The sequence below is a fragment of the Trachemys scripta genome, chromosome 4 (assembly GCF_013100865.1).
Source record: "Trachemys scripta elegans isolate TJP31775 chromosome 4, CAS_Tse_1.0, whole genome shotgun sequence".
In the NCBI taxonomy this organism is placed as follows: Eukaryota; Metazoa; Chordata; order Testudines; family Emydidae; genus Trachemys; species Trachemys scripta.
This window is the reverse complement of record NC_048301.1, coordinates 122,820,219-122,836,426: the sequence shown is the minus strand read 5'-3', so window position 1 is coordinate 122,836,426 and position 16,208 is coordinate 122,820,219. Positions and strand designations below refer to the sequence as shown.

The following is a 16,208-nucleotide window of genomic DNA, read 5'->3' as shown; positions in this document are numbered from 1 at the left end:
CTCTGGACTTCCAAGAACTAAGCAGATCAAAGCAAGCATATCTATCACACTGAGGAGACTTCAAAACGCCTTATAAGAAATGGAAAGGGAGGTGGATATTTTTTGCTGTTTTTAAAATAAATAAGCAGCTAGTATTGTTTTTAAAACTATTATGAAGAACTAGTTTGAGCTTTGTTGTAACGTGCGTTGTTTGCCTGGACTGCTCAAGACCTGAATGCTTGTGTAGGAGGAACTCTTGGAGTTGGCTTCTTAAATACCTTTATGCTGTTTCACATCTGATACTCCTTGATTAAACATAGGAGCCTTGTCTTATAACAGGCTTATTCAAAGTGATACAAGCAACGAAAGTGAGATCTTGGAAGAGTGTTGCTTTTTTCATAATGTAATAAAAATACTGTAATGATAAATAATAAATAGTGTGTAATCATGTCATAAAAACACATTTTATATTTCCAAGATCACTTCTTTTTATAATTTATACTCAGGTAAAGTTAGAAAATCCCTGGAAATATTCATTTTTAGGAGGGGGTTCATGAGACTTGACAGTTTATTGAAAAGGGTTCACTGGTTGTTAAAGTTTGGGAACCACTGGTCTAGGCCCTAGACTCCAGGGGATGTGTGGTGCTGCTGTTGGGTCGTCAGCATGTTCTGTTAATGTGTTTTGTTTGATGAAATTCTGATTGTGTGACTTAGCTTGGAAAATTTTGCAGTTTTGACTATTTAATCACCTGGTGGCATTTAAATTTGCAGACTGAGACTGTTGTATGTGTGTATGTTTTGCCTCTTTCCTCCTCTTGAGGCTAGCTACTGATGTTTGTATACAGCTCATCTCTGTGTTCAAGAGGCCAGATCTCTGAACATGATGCTTCTTTCTGTCTAATGCCCAAACCAATGGTAGCCAGTTTGAACTCTGGCTCTCCAAGGACCAAAGGTTGATTTTAATTTGGCCTGTCAGCAAGGGTGGCTGGAAGATATTATGGCTGGTGAGTTCCTCCCTTTTACCCATAAACTAGGAAACACACAGCCTCTACACAACACATGAAATCCATGAGCTTGGGGAAATCAGTAACAATATCAGGGTTGTATCTAAATAACTTGCTAGAAATGGATTGGAAATCGTTTCTGAAGATACAATTTCCATAACATTGAAATCCCAGCAGTGGCCTAGCAGTTGAACCTAACACACTTAACGAATCCAAAGGGACCAGCCAATTTTTCTTTACTCTGATATTTGTCTCTAATGTTAGATTCGCCTTTTAATTCTTGGTGTGTGTGTGTGTGTGTGTGTGTGTGTAATTTTCCACATTGCACCATTTCTTCTGTATTTTCAAAATCCGTCATTCTTTTCTGCTGGCTTCCTTAAATCCTTCCCCCTCTGTGCCTCCTCTTCCCCACCACTATCAACTAATATCATGACTAGTAAAGGCCCAATCAAAAACCAATTACCGGTATTTTCTTTTTGTTATTTTTAGCTTTATGCCCTTTTTTGTTTTTACTTCTGTCTGTGGATTTTTGATTTAAGTTAAAATCTGAAACTGAGTGGAGTCAATTTTTGAATTTAAACAATAATCTTTGCCTTAACTGTAACCTCTTGGACGGTTTAAAAGGATAACCAAATGTCTGCATTATTGCAAGTCTTACTCTGACATTTAAAACATAAGTTAATTATACCTTTTGGGAGATGGGAGTTTGTTTTAAGAAACTGATTGCTGACAAGGCCTAGGATCTAAAATTACTATTTCAGTCTACTGTATAATGTGGCCTCGTGTTCATTTTGCAGCCTTTGTCTTTGTTATGCTGCTGAGTCACTTGAAAGAGAGGATCCTGGCAAAGCCATATTTGTAATTTAAAGCTTGTTGACTTTTTTTCAAGTTGTCTTATGTAGTTGCTTCCCATGCACTTGCTTAATGGGTGACTGGGCTGCATTTGAAGCTCCTCAGTCTGGTGACCCCCTTTCCCAGTTGTTTTGTCCTTGGCTTTGACTTTAGTGCAGGGGTGCCCAACCTGTGCCTGAGAAGGAGCCAGCATTTACCAATGTACATTGCCAAAGAGCCACAGTAATAAGTCAGCAGGCCCCCATTACCTCCTGTCCCCCGGCAGCCCCTCCCCCTCTGCACCTTCCGATCAGCTGTTTGGTGGAGTGCAGGAGGCTCGGATGTGGAAGAGCGAGGGCATAGCAGGCTCAGGGGAGAGGGCGGGAAGGGGTGGAGTGGAGACAGGGCCTGTGGCAGAGCCAGGGGTTGAGCAGTGAGCACACCCTGTTGGAAAGTTGGCGCCTGTAGCTCCAGCCCTGGAGTCGGCGCCTATACAAGGAGCCAAATATTAACTTCTGAAGAGCCGCATGTGGCTCTGGAGCCATAGGTTGGCCACCCCTGCTTTAGTGTGTTCCTGGTTGTCTTTAATTTATGTGAGGAGGACCAATCCTCGCAAAGGAGTCATGAGGGACGTTTCAGGGAAGGGGAAACTGTAAATACTTCTCTGATGGATTATATCTACTAAGGGGCATCCGATCCTAAATGCTCAATTACTGAGGGACAATCCACACTCATTCCTATATTTGCTTTCTACAACCAACTGTATAACCTCTCATGAGTGAGGTACCCAAGTATTTGGATTCTAATACCTAAACTGTATTAAATTTATCTACATTTGGGTTATTGCCAATTATGTACTATGTGTATCTTATGAGTTTCTAAACAAACGTTGTATTTATGGATAATCTAACCACTATACCCAGATGTACAGATACTCTTTTCTTAACCTGTGTATTATATAATTTTTTTAAATATTAGCTTTAATAAAAGTTTTCTGCGTGTCACTCAATCAGCTCTGTCCGTTAAGACCAGTACATGTGGGTGAGAGACTTTTAAAAATCTGGGTAGGTGTTGGGGATGCTGCTTTTGTTTTGTTGCCAACCCAATCCTTTCCCGGGTGTCTCATAATTTTAAATAGCTTGGCATCTGGGACAGGGATGGGAATGTCATGGAAAGACTTCGGTGCTGTTACATGGCTGAGGTAACTGAACTGTGAAAAGCAGCATTAGCTTCTTGTTCCTCCTGGAATACTGAATTGTTATGTCTGTGTGATTCACTCTGTGCTTTCCAGTGCAAGCTACTTAGAGTCGAAAAATTATCATTGAAGAAACTCCTCATAAGGAGAGAGAGTGCCCTTTTTATTTCTGTAGAAGCGTGGTGTGGAAAAGAGAAGGTGACTGGGAGCCAGGATTCCCCGGTTTGAAACACTGTTCTGTTGCTACTGTGTGATCCTGAGCAGATCACGTGAGCTGTCTGCTTCAGTTTCTACAGTCCCCAAACGGAGATAATACTGATACCAGGGATTCTAAGAGCCACAGTAGTTTTTGTTTTAAAGTAATTTCAAATGCTCTGGGACAAGGTGCTGTAGAAGAGCAAGGGTGTCTGTTAAAATTTTGCAAATATCTTCCACCTCGGAGACGCATCTCTGAGTATTTTTGAGGCATGCCTCAATGGGCATTCGTATCACAAAGGTGAACTCTGGTCCCTGATGCTTTTAGTGTGGGTTTTAAAATCATACTGACATAGGATGTTGTTCTCTGTCTCTGCTTGCTAAGCAGCTGAATTTCCCCAGAAAATTTCCCAATTCTATGAATTGCCATACGTCACTGTTTCTCTTGTGTCATCAAGCTCCCTCTTAACTGATGATCAGCGGGAGAATTATTTTAATAGCTGTTCCAATTGGTGGAGTGGAGAGGGGAAATTCTGTAACTTTCCACTTTGATACAGTATCTATATGAATATGTACTCTCAAAAAATTACCCCTTTGTATAACTCGTGGCCAGCAGAAGCAGTTATGGGGAAGCAGATGTTTTGAATGATGTAAAAACAAAACCTGAACTGAGATAGTAAGTCACCCTGCTTACAAAGGGAATGGTCAAACCAGCTGCCAAATTGTTTGCTGAGCAGGAGTTAAGCAGATTAAGTGAAGATAAGAGGTGTGAGTAAAAGATAAAAAGTGGAGCCATGAGGACTTCAGCAATTCTGTTTCTGCACAACAGTCAATGTAAAGGTATTTCATTTCTCCTTAAGTTGCTGAGATAACAGGGCAAAAAAAACAGTGGAAGCTTTCTTAGGAGGGTGGAATGAGTACAGCTGGCTGGCGATACAGAGCGCTTGTATTTTCTGCCTCATCCATTGAGATACAAGACAATCACTTTAATGTGGATTTGCATGTGATTCTTAAACTTTGGTTTATGGAGCACTTCCAACTTGTCCCTGAATCTGCTTCAGTAACACTGGTGAAGCATCTATCAGGTTTCATAAAGGGAAACTTGTTGCAGGCCAGGACACCTCCCCTCCCCCCCGACTCCCCTTTAAGGTTCTACCAACTAGACTTAAACTCTTCTCTGCACCCTGTGTGGCTGCTTCCTGTGCATCTCTGCTGGGAGTCTCCCTTGTGCAAATTTAAATAGGGTCAAATCTGTAAATGCACAAGAGGATAAAAGCAGAGTGCCTTGGACAGCTCAGAGCAATGAGGAAAGATGAATGTAAAGCCCCAGAGAAAATGAGGGGAGAGAGGGATGTAATAAGCAGCTGTATCCATCATATTAAGGGACTTGATTTCAAGTTACCTCATTACATCTGACCTAATACTATTTGTATATATTCCAGCACTCTTGTAGCTGTGGGAAATATGGTAGAGTGGAATGGGGAATCCTCCACTGGAGGATCTTGATTAAAAGACGAGGTCCGCAATGTGAAATTCTTGAGAACTGTTACTGTATGTCTTTGTCCATTTGTTTGTATGGTATAAATTGAGGGCTAATTTATCCCTCGGCAGGCTTTTTTTCCTCCGCTATGTTCACCAATATTTCTGGGGAATAAAATATTTACAGGGAAGCCATCATCGCTATAGATACATGGCACAAAAGGCAATGGGGTGTGTGTTTGAGTCTATATTGGTTGGTTAAGCGTAATGACTGTTCATATTCCTGTACTTTGTGAACATCTCAAGCTATTAAATGGCAACTAGTGCTAAAGTAGCGATGCAAAGCCACACTGCTATAATGCTCCGGCTGTCAAGGCTTGTCCTGAGCTCACTCAAACGGATGCAATTTAATACAGGCTTCACTTTTGCCTTTTTGCCTCTGCCTTGTTCTGTTGTTGGACTGTTTTCTTAATATTTTGATAGACTGGCATCGGGTGTGTTGTTTATGTTGAATCTAGCCATAGTGACTCTTCCACGAACACATCAGAGGCTTCCTCGTTTAAATGCTAGTCTTGAAAACTGCACTCTCCTGTATGCAGGGGTCGCTACGCTCATGGTAAGACTGGGGCCATCAGTGCTTTATGTATTTGTGAGGGGAAGGAGAAAATACTTTCTCCAGTGGGAGGAACTTCAAGGAACAAGATGGCATTTCCAGAGCTGACAATTGTCAGGACAACAGGACTAACATTTCTATACTTCAGGTAGCACAAGCCGTTGAAGTCTTAATTTGTAAGGGTTCTTCAAAGTAAAACATGAAAATAATTGTGAGGTTTAAAATGTGCCTCTCAAATGATTGACCAAAGGAATCTGAAGAAAGCCAAGGCTGGTGAGTTTGTACCTGAATGACCATGATCGTGAATGTTTATGCAGCAGTAACGGGGGAAGGGGTGGGATAGCTCAGTGGTTTGAGCATTGGCCTGCTAAACCCAGGGTTGTAAGTTCAGTCCTTGTGGGGGCCACTTAGGGATCTGGGGCAAAAATCAGTACTTGGTCCTGCTAGTGAAGGCAGGGGGCTGGACTTGATGACCTTTCGGGGTCCCTTCCAGTTCTATGAGATAGCTATATCTCCATATATTAGTGCTTTATAAAGCCCTATGGGAAGAGTAGCACAGCAGGCTGGGACATGGACATTGTATGTACAGTAGAATGCTAATTGTATATAGGGAAGGAGGGTTATGTCTGGCTCATCTATATAATAATACCTGGATATAGTAAACTGGTTTGCTTTTCAAAATGGCACACATTAAACAGGTCAGTTTTCCCCCCAGTCTGATTGGCACTCAAACTGGACTGAGGGAATCTGTCAATCCTATGTGCTTTGACTCACATGTCTGACTTAAGGGTTGAGGAAGGAATTGGTGAACTTTCTTACCTTATTTTTCAAAATGAAAAAAGAACTTGCAGCCTGTTTTATGTTGTATAGGAAAACGGCAATGCGCAGTCAGCAATGTCATTTGCTTTTTCATGTTTTCCTTTCATCCAGTCTGCCTCTGTACATGAGATTCAGTGGAGAATTAACAAGAAAAGGTGGGAGGGGAGACTAGTTAGTTAGATGGAATCTACTTAATGATAAATTTATGAATAAGACGTAATGTGCAGTGTCAACTTTCCCCCTAATACCTAGCTTAATTCACAAATTACAGGACAAGCCAGATGGCAGTTAAGGTCTGTCCTTGAAGCTACTTACAAATGCTGAGGTTGAAGTACTGAAGATGGCTAGGAAAGGGATGAAAAATTATGTAGCTGTCTAGATTTAGATTATATTCTTCACCTCTGCCCTTTATAATTAAGGATCTTTATAACATGATGTTGGAAGTGATTAAATGGCATACTGTTTTCCTTTTGTTACTTTTTAATCTAATTGTAAATAGCTGGAACCTTTATTTTTTCCTTCTCCTACCTTTGGAGGCTTTTGGATATGTATTTATTGGCTATGCTGTGTTTGTGGGAAGGAGGTAGCTTGGTCCAGTATTGGCATAAGGCACTGTATTCGGAATAGGAAGACTTGGGGTCTAAGTCCTGGTTCTGCCACTGACTCTGTATGATGCTGAGAAGGTCACTTCCCTTCACTGGGCCCCAGGTTCCCCATCTATAAAGTGGGGATAATGCTTATTCACCTTTGGAAACAGCTGAATGTGGAGTGGCCACAATTTATTATGTGGCTCTAATGCCCCCTGTAACTTTATGCCAGACAAATAATACCAATTACTTCTTGGCAGTGACCAACTCAACAGAAGAGGTTCATTGAAATTGCAGCTCCTTAAAGTGCTGGTCCTATTGAAGTGTTGGGAAAACAGGTACAAGAATCAGAGCAACACTTCCTTTGGCTGAGGATAGGCTGACGGTTTCCATATTTAATGCCATCAATTTTTGGGGGGCCAGAGGGGTTGCTTCATACTCTCAAAGAGCATGCTATCATTTTAATGGTGGGGAGAAACTGAGATGGGTAAATATCACGGAAGCCACTCTGCTACTAACCTGAAAATCCAGCCGTGTAGTAATAGGGGCTGGAAACAGTCCATGCTTGAGAACACAGTGATGGATGAGGTGAGATTAAACATCTGTGTGACCTTAAAATAGTGGCTGTATGAAAACAGATTCTGGAGGATACTAATTCTGTGACTTGGCTTGCAGCAAATGATGGTATCAGCAAATGGTGAGTAGGGGCTTTAATTTTTAAAAAAGGAAAGGAATGAAGCGTTTAAAAAGAGGGGTGTAGCGCTAATTTGTGGTGTCTAATTTAAGGGATGCCAAACCAATGAACTGAAATAAAAAAAAAAATCTGTGTATTGCGACTGCAATGTTATAAAAGCGCCAGTGTAATATAGTAACCCACAGTTCACAGCACATGCTGCCTTGGTATGTTCTGACTGTACATCTGAAAAAATTCTCATGCCTGTTTAATCAGTGGGATAACAAATAGGTGTTTTGTATCCTAGAAAGCCGAGTGAGCCTCAGGAAATTCCTGCATTCTTGAATTTATTTTATTTGTGGCGAGAGCAAAGTACTGTTTAAAAAATAAAACTGATGATCAAGGTTGCCCTGCTTCAGCTCAACCCCACAGCCTGGGTGCACTTGTGTTCAATAGCCTATTGTTCCCCAGTGCATGCAGCCCAATCAGCTGTTACTTTTCCTCTCACAGAAACAGTGCATTTATTTACAACAAAAAGTCCTGATGCAGCACATTTTGCTAAAGGGAAAGGTTACAATTAGTCTTGGTGTTTAGCAGGAGAGGTGCATGTGAGGCAGTTTGAGAAGCATTTGCTTAATTAAACTTAACATTGGATTTTAAATGCTTGTAGCACAGTGTGTGAGTCTCTTTAAGATTTACTTTGGAAACCTTTTTGTTTGTTTAGTTTTTCTCTTTTGATTTGGCACCCAGCTTCTTTAGGGAAAGAGCAATGGTTTTTTTTCCAGTCAATTTTGAAAGTCAAGAGGGGTGCCCCATGCCACCCATCACATCTCCCAGCGTAAACAGCCCTGGAATTTGGAAGTGTTTTGGATTTCAATCCTGTTTCCAGATCCAAACCATGAAAAATTGAGCCTGAGTCTGCAAGGCCCGGAGTGTCCTCGATTCTCGCTGAAGGCTTTGCGGGTTGAGATCACTCAGCACGGAGCAGGATAGGGAGCTGAATTTTCTGCAAATGACCCACACACTGAAGTTCATGACTTTTTGTCCTCTGTCGTCTTCCTGCCTCTTAGTCCTCTGTCCCTCATGTAGGTCCCAGTGCTGTGAAGTACTGAGGTCAATGGAAGTTCAGGGTGCTCATGAAGCAGTTACCACGCCTGGCAGAATTAGGCAGTCATTGAACTCAGCTTTGATGTGTGTTTTGGTTTTTGTTTTTGTTTGCTATGGAAGTGATTTCCCGAGCAGTTCTTGTTAAAAGAAGAACTTTATTGGTGCAGAATCTCTGAGCTTGCCTTACAGCTACCTTCCTAAGAAATCAATGATCGGTAGCAGGAGATGGGGGAGAAAACAATTGCATTACCACTCTTAGCTATATCTTTGTTTTCCACTCCACCCCAATCTTGCCTTCTGACACATCCTGAGTATTGCTTCCAATACCAGCTATTGTGCTTGCATGTGCCAATGGAGTAGCTGACTTCCCCCAAGATAACCTAATGCAGATAATCAAGCTCTAAATGGGCAAGTATTTATAAGAGGCAAGTGGTTGCTGAATCTGAGCTGTGTGCTTTGCTTCCATATCTGTTTAAGGGAAAACAATGAATCAGCTTTGATGTTCTGTTCATATGATGGATACAATATAAAATAAGCTTTTGTGACAAAAGACTTCACCTCTCTGGGTCTGGGATAGGGTCAATAATTCAGCTGAGAGTCTGTTTAATGGAGTAAACTAGCTGTCATGTGACTACATGCCGAGATGCCAGTGGGAGTCAAATTCTAAATGAGCTAGATCTTAGAGGGAAACAAGAAGGCTGCCCTGTGCATTGTTTGCCACCTGTTGCAATACAGCAGGAGGCATATAAAAGAACATAATAACATAACAATTGCCATATTGGGTCAGACTAATGGTCCATCTAGCCCAGTATCTTGTCTTTTGACAGTGGGCAGTGCCAGATGTTTCAGAGGGAATGAACAGAACGGGGGAATTATCAAGGGATCCACCCATCCACTCCAGTCCCAGCTTCTGGTAGTTGAAGGCTTAGGGATGCCCAGATCATGGGATTGCATCTCTGACCATATTGGCTAATAGCCATTGATGGACCTATCCTCCAGGAACTTAACTAATTCTTTTTTGAGCCTGGTCGTACTTTTGGCCTTCACAACATCCCCTGGCAACAAGTTCCATAGGTTGACTGTGTGTATGTAAAGAAGTGCTTCCTTACGTTTGTTTTAAACCTGGTGCCTGTTAATTTCATTGGGTGACCCCCTGGTTCCTGTGTTATGTGAAGGGATAAATAACACTCCCCTATTCACTCTCTCAACACAATGATTTTATAGACTCTATCTTATCCCCCTGGGTTGTCTTTTCTGAGCTGAACAGTTGCAGTCTTTCTAATCTCTCCTCATATGCAAGCTGTTCCATACCCCTAATAATTTTTGTTGCCCCTTTCTGTATTTTTTCCAATTCTAACATCTTTTTTGAGATGGGACAACTAGAACTGCATGCAGTATTCAAGGTGTAGGCATACCATGGATTTATATAGTGGCATTATATTTTCTGTGCTGTTACCTATCCCTTTTCTAAAGGTTCCTAACATTCTGTTAGCTTTTTGATGGACTGCCCTTCACAGTGAGTGGATGTTTTCAGAACTATCCATAATGACTCCAAGATCTTTGAGTGGTGACAGCTAATGTAGACCTCATCATTGTGTATGTATAATTGGGATTGTTTTCTAATGTGCATTGCTTTGGGTTTATCAGTACCATTTTGTTGCACAGTGACCCAGTTTTGTGAGATCCCTTTGTAACTCTTCCTAGTCATTTTTGGATTTAACTGTCTTGAGTAACTTTGTATCATCTGCAAACTTTGCCACCTTGGTGTTTTACCACTCTTCTCAGATCCTTTATGAATATGTTGAACAGCAGTGGTCTCAGTACAGATTTTTGGGTACCCTGCTATTTATCTCTCTCCACTGTGAAAGCTTAACATTTATTCCTATCCTTTTGTTTCTTATCTTTTAACTAGTTACTGATCCATGAGGGGACCATCTCTCTCATCCCAGGCCTGCCTACTTTCCTTAAGAACCTTCAGTGAGGGACCTTGTCAGAAGTTTTCTGAAAGTCTAAGTACACTAGATCCACTAGATCACCGGTGTCCACATGCTTGTGCTCCTTTGTTTTCCACAATAGGATTTCACTTTCAATTGTTAAAGGCTGTCCTTGTCTCTCACGGTCTCTTTACTTGGTCTAGCCACTGTGGCATTTTTTGGTCCTGTTAGTATCTTTTTTTATTTAGGGTATGCATATAATTTGAGCCTCTATTATAGCATTTAAGTTTCCATGCAGCTTGCAGGCATTTTCCTCCTGTGTCTGCTCCTTTTAGTTTCTATTTAACTAGCTTCCTCATTTTTGTGCAGTTTCCTTTTTTGAAGTTAAATGCAACTGTGGTGGGCTTCTTAAGAATTATTCCCCCTACAAAGATGTTAAATTTAATTCCATTATGGTCCCTATTACTGAGTAGTTCAGCTATGTTCACCTCTTATACCTAATCTTGTGCACCACTTAGGACTGAACGAAGAACTGCCTCTCCCCTTGTGCATTCCATAACTGGCTGCTCCAGGAAGCAGTCATGAAGGATGTATACATTTTTCTCTGCATCCCATCCTAAGGTGACATGTATCCAGTCAGTATGGAACTAGTTGAAATCCCCCATTATTCGGGCTGTCTGTCTGTCACTGAGGTTGTGGCAGTCACGGAGCCCTCCCCCCACCCCCTCCCCAAGATTTAGTCACTGGTATTTTGTAAAAAGTCATGTCATGGACCATGAATTTTTGTTGATTGCCAGTGACCTGTCCATGACTTTTACTAAAAACACCTGTGTAAATCATAGCGGGATCCATTATTATTGGGTTTTCTGTTTTTGTAGCCTCTCTAATCTCTCTGAGCATTTCAGTTAGAGTCAAGGACCTGTCAGGTGCTTGGTGGTATATACCCGCTTGGTATTATATACCCTTATTAATGCTTGGAATTTCTATCCATAGAGATTCTGTGGTATTGTTTGATTCATTTAAGGTTTTTAGTATATTTGACATTGCTTTCTTTTCACATGTAGTGCCACTTCCCACCAGTGTGACCTACTCTATTATTTGTATATAAGCACTTACCAGATTTGTCAATATTTGGTTGTCTGCCTTCATGTGGTGTAATTGAATGGGATTCTTTCTTCCCTTTTCTTTCCTTTCTTCAGTTCCTACCCGTACTTTATCAACTTCTGTCATCTCCTCTTTGCTAGGATATAGAGTATCCCCTTTAATAAATCCTTCCCTAAGGGATGCGTATGTCTGAACTGTGTGCTCCTCCACACCTATCGTCTTTCCCCTGCCTTTACATTCTAGCAGTCTTCTTCCATTTTGATGTTGGAGCTTCCTGTATAGACTCTTCCTTTCCCAAATAGGTTGTCCAGTTCCTCATAAACCTAAATTCCTCCTTCAAACACCATGTTTCATCAACGCATTGAGACCTTGCAGTTCTGCCTATCTAATTGGCCCTGTTCATGGAACTGGAAACATTCCCGAGAAACATATTTTTCTTCCACTGCTGTTAAAAAATATTGAGGGGAAAATCGAGCCACTGTCAGTGCTCTCTTGAGTCTCTGGAGCAACGGTTCACTAACAGATCTGTCAGGAGCTGGGCTGCAGCCCATAGGACACTTGGTGCATAAATAATGGAGCAAACAGAATATGCCATTTTTAATTTTTAACTATGATTTTGGAACTATAGGGTGAAAATCATCACTAATTTGCTGTAAAAAAACAAGCTATTACAAAAATAGGGAGGAAGAGGCATTTTCATTTCCAAGCATTTGGAGGGAGCATCTACAAGCAATAGATCAGTTAATTAACAAATAATTTTAAAATTAGGACATTGGGGCATTGAAAGAGGTTGAGGTTCTAGATCAGCGGTTCTCAAACTGTGGGTGAGGACCCCACAGTGGGTCCCGACCCAGTTTTAATGGGGTCACCAGGGCTGGCATAAAACTTGCCGGAGCCCGGCGCTGAAGCCAAAGTCTGAGCTCCACTGCCTAGGGCTGAAGCCAAATCCTGAGGGCTTCAGCCCTGGGCAGCGAGGCTCAGGCTTCGGTCCCCCTTCCTGTGGTCGTGTAGTAATTTTTGTTGTCAGAAGGGGGTCACAGTGCAATGAAGTTTAAGACCCCTCCCTTGCTCTAGATAGTATTCTGCACTGCTGTGCTCCTCCCCCACGCTCTGTTTTTTTAAGTAAGAGGGGTTCTATTACCAAACACAACTGTCTACTCTACTTTTAATAGAACCCATTGCATGCCAGTGACTTGCTGCATGCATGATGCTTGTGCCATTTTTACTGGGACACAGATCGGAATCTACTTTTCAGGTGCCTCTGTTACCTGTGTGTATGCTAGCTACAATTTTTTTTTTTACCCTATTAAAGGTTTAGAGCTTGAGGCAAAGTTCATTGAAATCAATGGGAGTCTTTCCTTAGTTACCACATAGCAACACCACCTGACTGTATGTGACCATCAGTTTTACTTGAGGGGGTGAGGGTGGGAGGAGAAGAAATTCGCTAATGCGGTTGGCCTTGCAGGATGTTCTGTGTCAGAATAGCAGACTTGCAAATGAGTATTAGGTTAAGTGGTGAGGAGAGTGATTCATTACACCAAGGAAACAATGAATTACTGCACATTCCTTATGGAATGCTCTGTCTGCTCCTCAGCCTATTATATATAGCTGGCTCACCTTCATTCCTGTATCAGTCTTACCGACAAAGCCACAGATGGAAAAGAGGTCTATTTGCATAGCACGTTAATAAGCTCATCACGCATACAAAGCTTTTCAAATCCATTATTGCTTTTGGAAATGGGGAGAAAGCCGAATGGGGAAGAAATATAGTGTAATCTGAGTATCAACCATTAAATAACTGCTAATAAATTTTGTGTTAGTGTTAAGTGTTTTGCTTCCTCCAACCCCTGTAAATCCTGAAATGTTACTGCCATGTGGAAATGAATGTGCAGCAGGGTATCACAAATTTGCAGGAGAGATAACATGTAGGGTGTGGTTTTTTTGTTAGTTTTTGTTTTTAACATTGCCTACGTAGGGTACTCCACAGTTGGCACCATGAATGGTTTCAGAGGCCCTTTTCAAGAAGCCCATCGATCATGATCAGTGTGCACTTAAAAGAATACTGTGTGCCTGTCCATTGTGGTCTCCCCTGGCTTGGCTTCTATGGAGCCCTGATGGAAATGGAATCTAACCCTGACTGTAGAACAGATGGCAGTGGTACCTTTCCCAGAGTGTGAACCCCATCCTGTGTTTTGTAGCAGGCCACGCTAGGAGAAGGAGGTGTAATTGACACTTTACTCTGCCTGAAGGAATGAATGTGGCTCGGTGTTTTGACGGAAAATAAATGCACACAACTATAAGTTTGCATATTTGCATGTAATTTTATTTTCCCCGACAGAGGGATAGAAGATGCATGAGTTCTCCAACCAGAAAAAAAATTACAATTGACCAGGTTTGCCTTCATGTAGCATTTATGGGGAGAGCAGCAGCTGGGGGGAATCACAATCTTTACCTGCTCCTTGAACTGTGTGTTCTGAATTGCCTTGGATGGTAAACTGTTGGGAAAGCAAGACTTTCAATTTCAACTCTTTTACAAAGATGAACTCAAATTTGAGAGCCTTAAGTTATCCCATAACTTGAAAAAATTAACTAATATCCTGACTTTTTTGAGGGGAAAAAACAACCTGAAACAGAACCCCTTACCACTGCTCCCCTTTTCTCCCTCTATCCCGCCTCCCAAATAAGGGTGCATGATCACTTTGTTTGAGCGTTGTCACTGAACTCCATGGAACTGTTACTTGTTCACACTGTCCTGCTGGTCTTTGTGGTGCATTGGCAGGGTAAAGTGGTCAGAGCTGGATCCTGGTAAGTTTCCGTCAGCGACAAGAGGACAGATGTGCTCAGGGAGGCAAGCAAAGCTGGTTGCACTAATGTTTAAGTTTATTTATCTGTCTGAAGTGCCATTAAAAATGGTCTTCTTAATCTACTTCAATGTCTGTTACATTTTTCAAATGGATCATTCTAGGAATAAGTACTTTCCAACCACAGCCCCAAATAAGACCATTATCATAAAGCTTTGCATCCGTGCAATCCACGGGCATAAACAAAGCTGTGCATGTAGAAGAAGACCTGAATGCTAAGTACTTCATTTGCTAACTTACATTGCAGTTTAAATTCAGTCCTGGAACAACATGTTTTTTCAACACTTAGGAAGAAGCCACAGCAAATCACCAGTGATAATAGGCAGCTCTAATTAATGTTTGAGCACCCAGAGATCCTCAGATGAAAGTACATATTTTATTATTTTCTTGTTGTGTTAATTGCTAGAGTTGGAAGCTAAATATTCTCCTAGTAACTCAATAACTGCCAGTTCTGTGTGTTTTATTTACTTATTTATTTATTTTTTAAAGCAAGGGACTGTGACATCTCTGCTTCATGCTGATTCACTGTGTGAATGTGGGCTACTCATTAGCCATTCTGTGTGTCATTTTCTCCATCAGTGAAATGAGATTAACAGCCTATCTCCAAAAGCTTAAAGGGTTGATTTCACATTTGTAAAATGCCTTGAAATCTTAAATGAAATATGCCATATAAATGCAAACTGGTATTGCTGCTAATAATTCTGCTTCATAAACAGCATTAAAGAACACTTGTACCTGAAAAGTACAAGGATGGCATACATGTGTACATCTGTTATTCGGAGAGATCCTTTTTTAAAAGAAAGTGTTACTTTTGGAGGCTTTGTCCAAGTGGAAATGCTGTCTGGCTCCTCCAAACAGGGGTTTATCAGTTGGGTGGTGCTGTGTTAATAACGGAGGTTACACATTAACTGCACTGAACTGAATAATCCCAAATTGGTGTCTTTTGGGAATATCCAAAACGCACACAGCTCCTTTGGTTTTGCCTCCGGAATAGTCAACCAAGGAGTTTGATTGAGAGACTTTGTGGAGTGATTTTTGAGGTGCAGGGGAAGAGGAGAGATTGCAGCTTTGCAGTCTTATCCAGGCTGGGATTCAGGACATTTTTGGGGAAGTGACCATTGCTTAATGCCAGATATGCCCTTGACACTTAGGATTGATGAAATTTTCAGCAGTAGAGCTTTGCTTGTAAGTGTACAATATTAGGTTCCAGATCGCCTTACTCTCGTCCTGTGTCCATAGTCACCTAAAGGTAATTGTAACCATTTTCTAACTATGGAAACAGTTAATTAGATGCTTTTGGTGATCTCTTGATGGGGAGGGAGAGCTCCTTTAACCTTGATTTACTAGGTTAACTTTTATCACTTGGTTTTCCTTTGTTGGGCTTCTATTTAACACTTGGTATTTTGTTCGGTTCTCTCCTTGCTCAGAGATTCGCACCCAACTCATTGAGCAGTTGAAATGCCTCGACCAACAGTGCGAGCTTCGGGTCCAGCTACTTCAGGACTTGCAGGATTTCTTCCGCAAGAAGGCAGAGATCGAGATGGATTACTCAAGGAACTTGGAGAAGTTGGCTGAGAGATTCCTGGCTAAAACAAGGAGCACCAAAGACCAGCAATTCAAGTAGAGTTTTGCAAAGTTCCTTCTGGAGGCTGGGCATGGGGATGGGAGGAGAGAGCTGAAATATTGAATGTTGGGGGGTGGCAGGGGAGGGAAGGGGGCAGCATGTCCCTTTGTTAGGAACTTTAAAGGGGAAAATTCTTATTCTCTCAAGTGACCCAGGCGTGTGTTTGAAAAAAGTAGTTTCCCCTTTATGTGTTAGTTAATTAG

At 41.5% G+C, this 16,208-nt stretch overlaps 1 protein-coding gene across 4 annotated transcripts in view; it reads left to right on the top strand.

The window, feature by feature from the left end:
* SRGAP2 (SLIT-ROBO Rho GTPase activating protein 2) overlaps positions 1-16,208 on the top strand; it is a 203,406-nt gene that overhangs the window by 73,002 nt on the left and 114,196 nt on the right. For 3 of the 4 annotated variants that reach the window (XM_034767147.1, XM_034767146.1, XM_034767149.1), the window contains exon 3: positions 15,809-16,001. In XM_034767147.1, the coding sequence (XP_034623038.1) occupies positions 15,809-16,001 (193 nt within the window). Of the gene's footprint in view, positions 1-3,807; positions 4,045-15,808; positions 16,002-16,208 lie in introns of those variants that run through there. The other variant, XM_034767148.1, reaches the window with a different exon arrangement.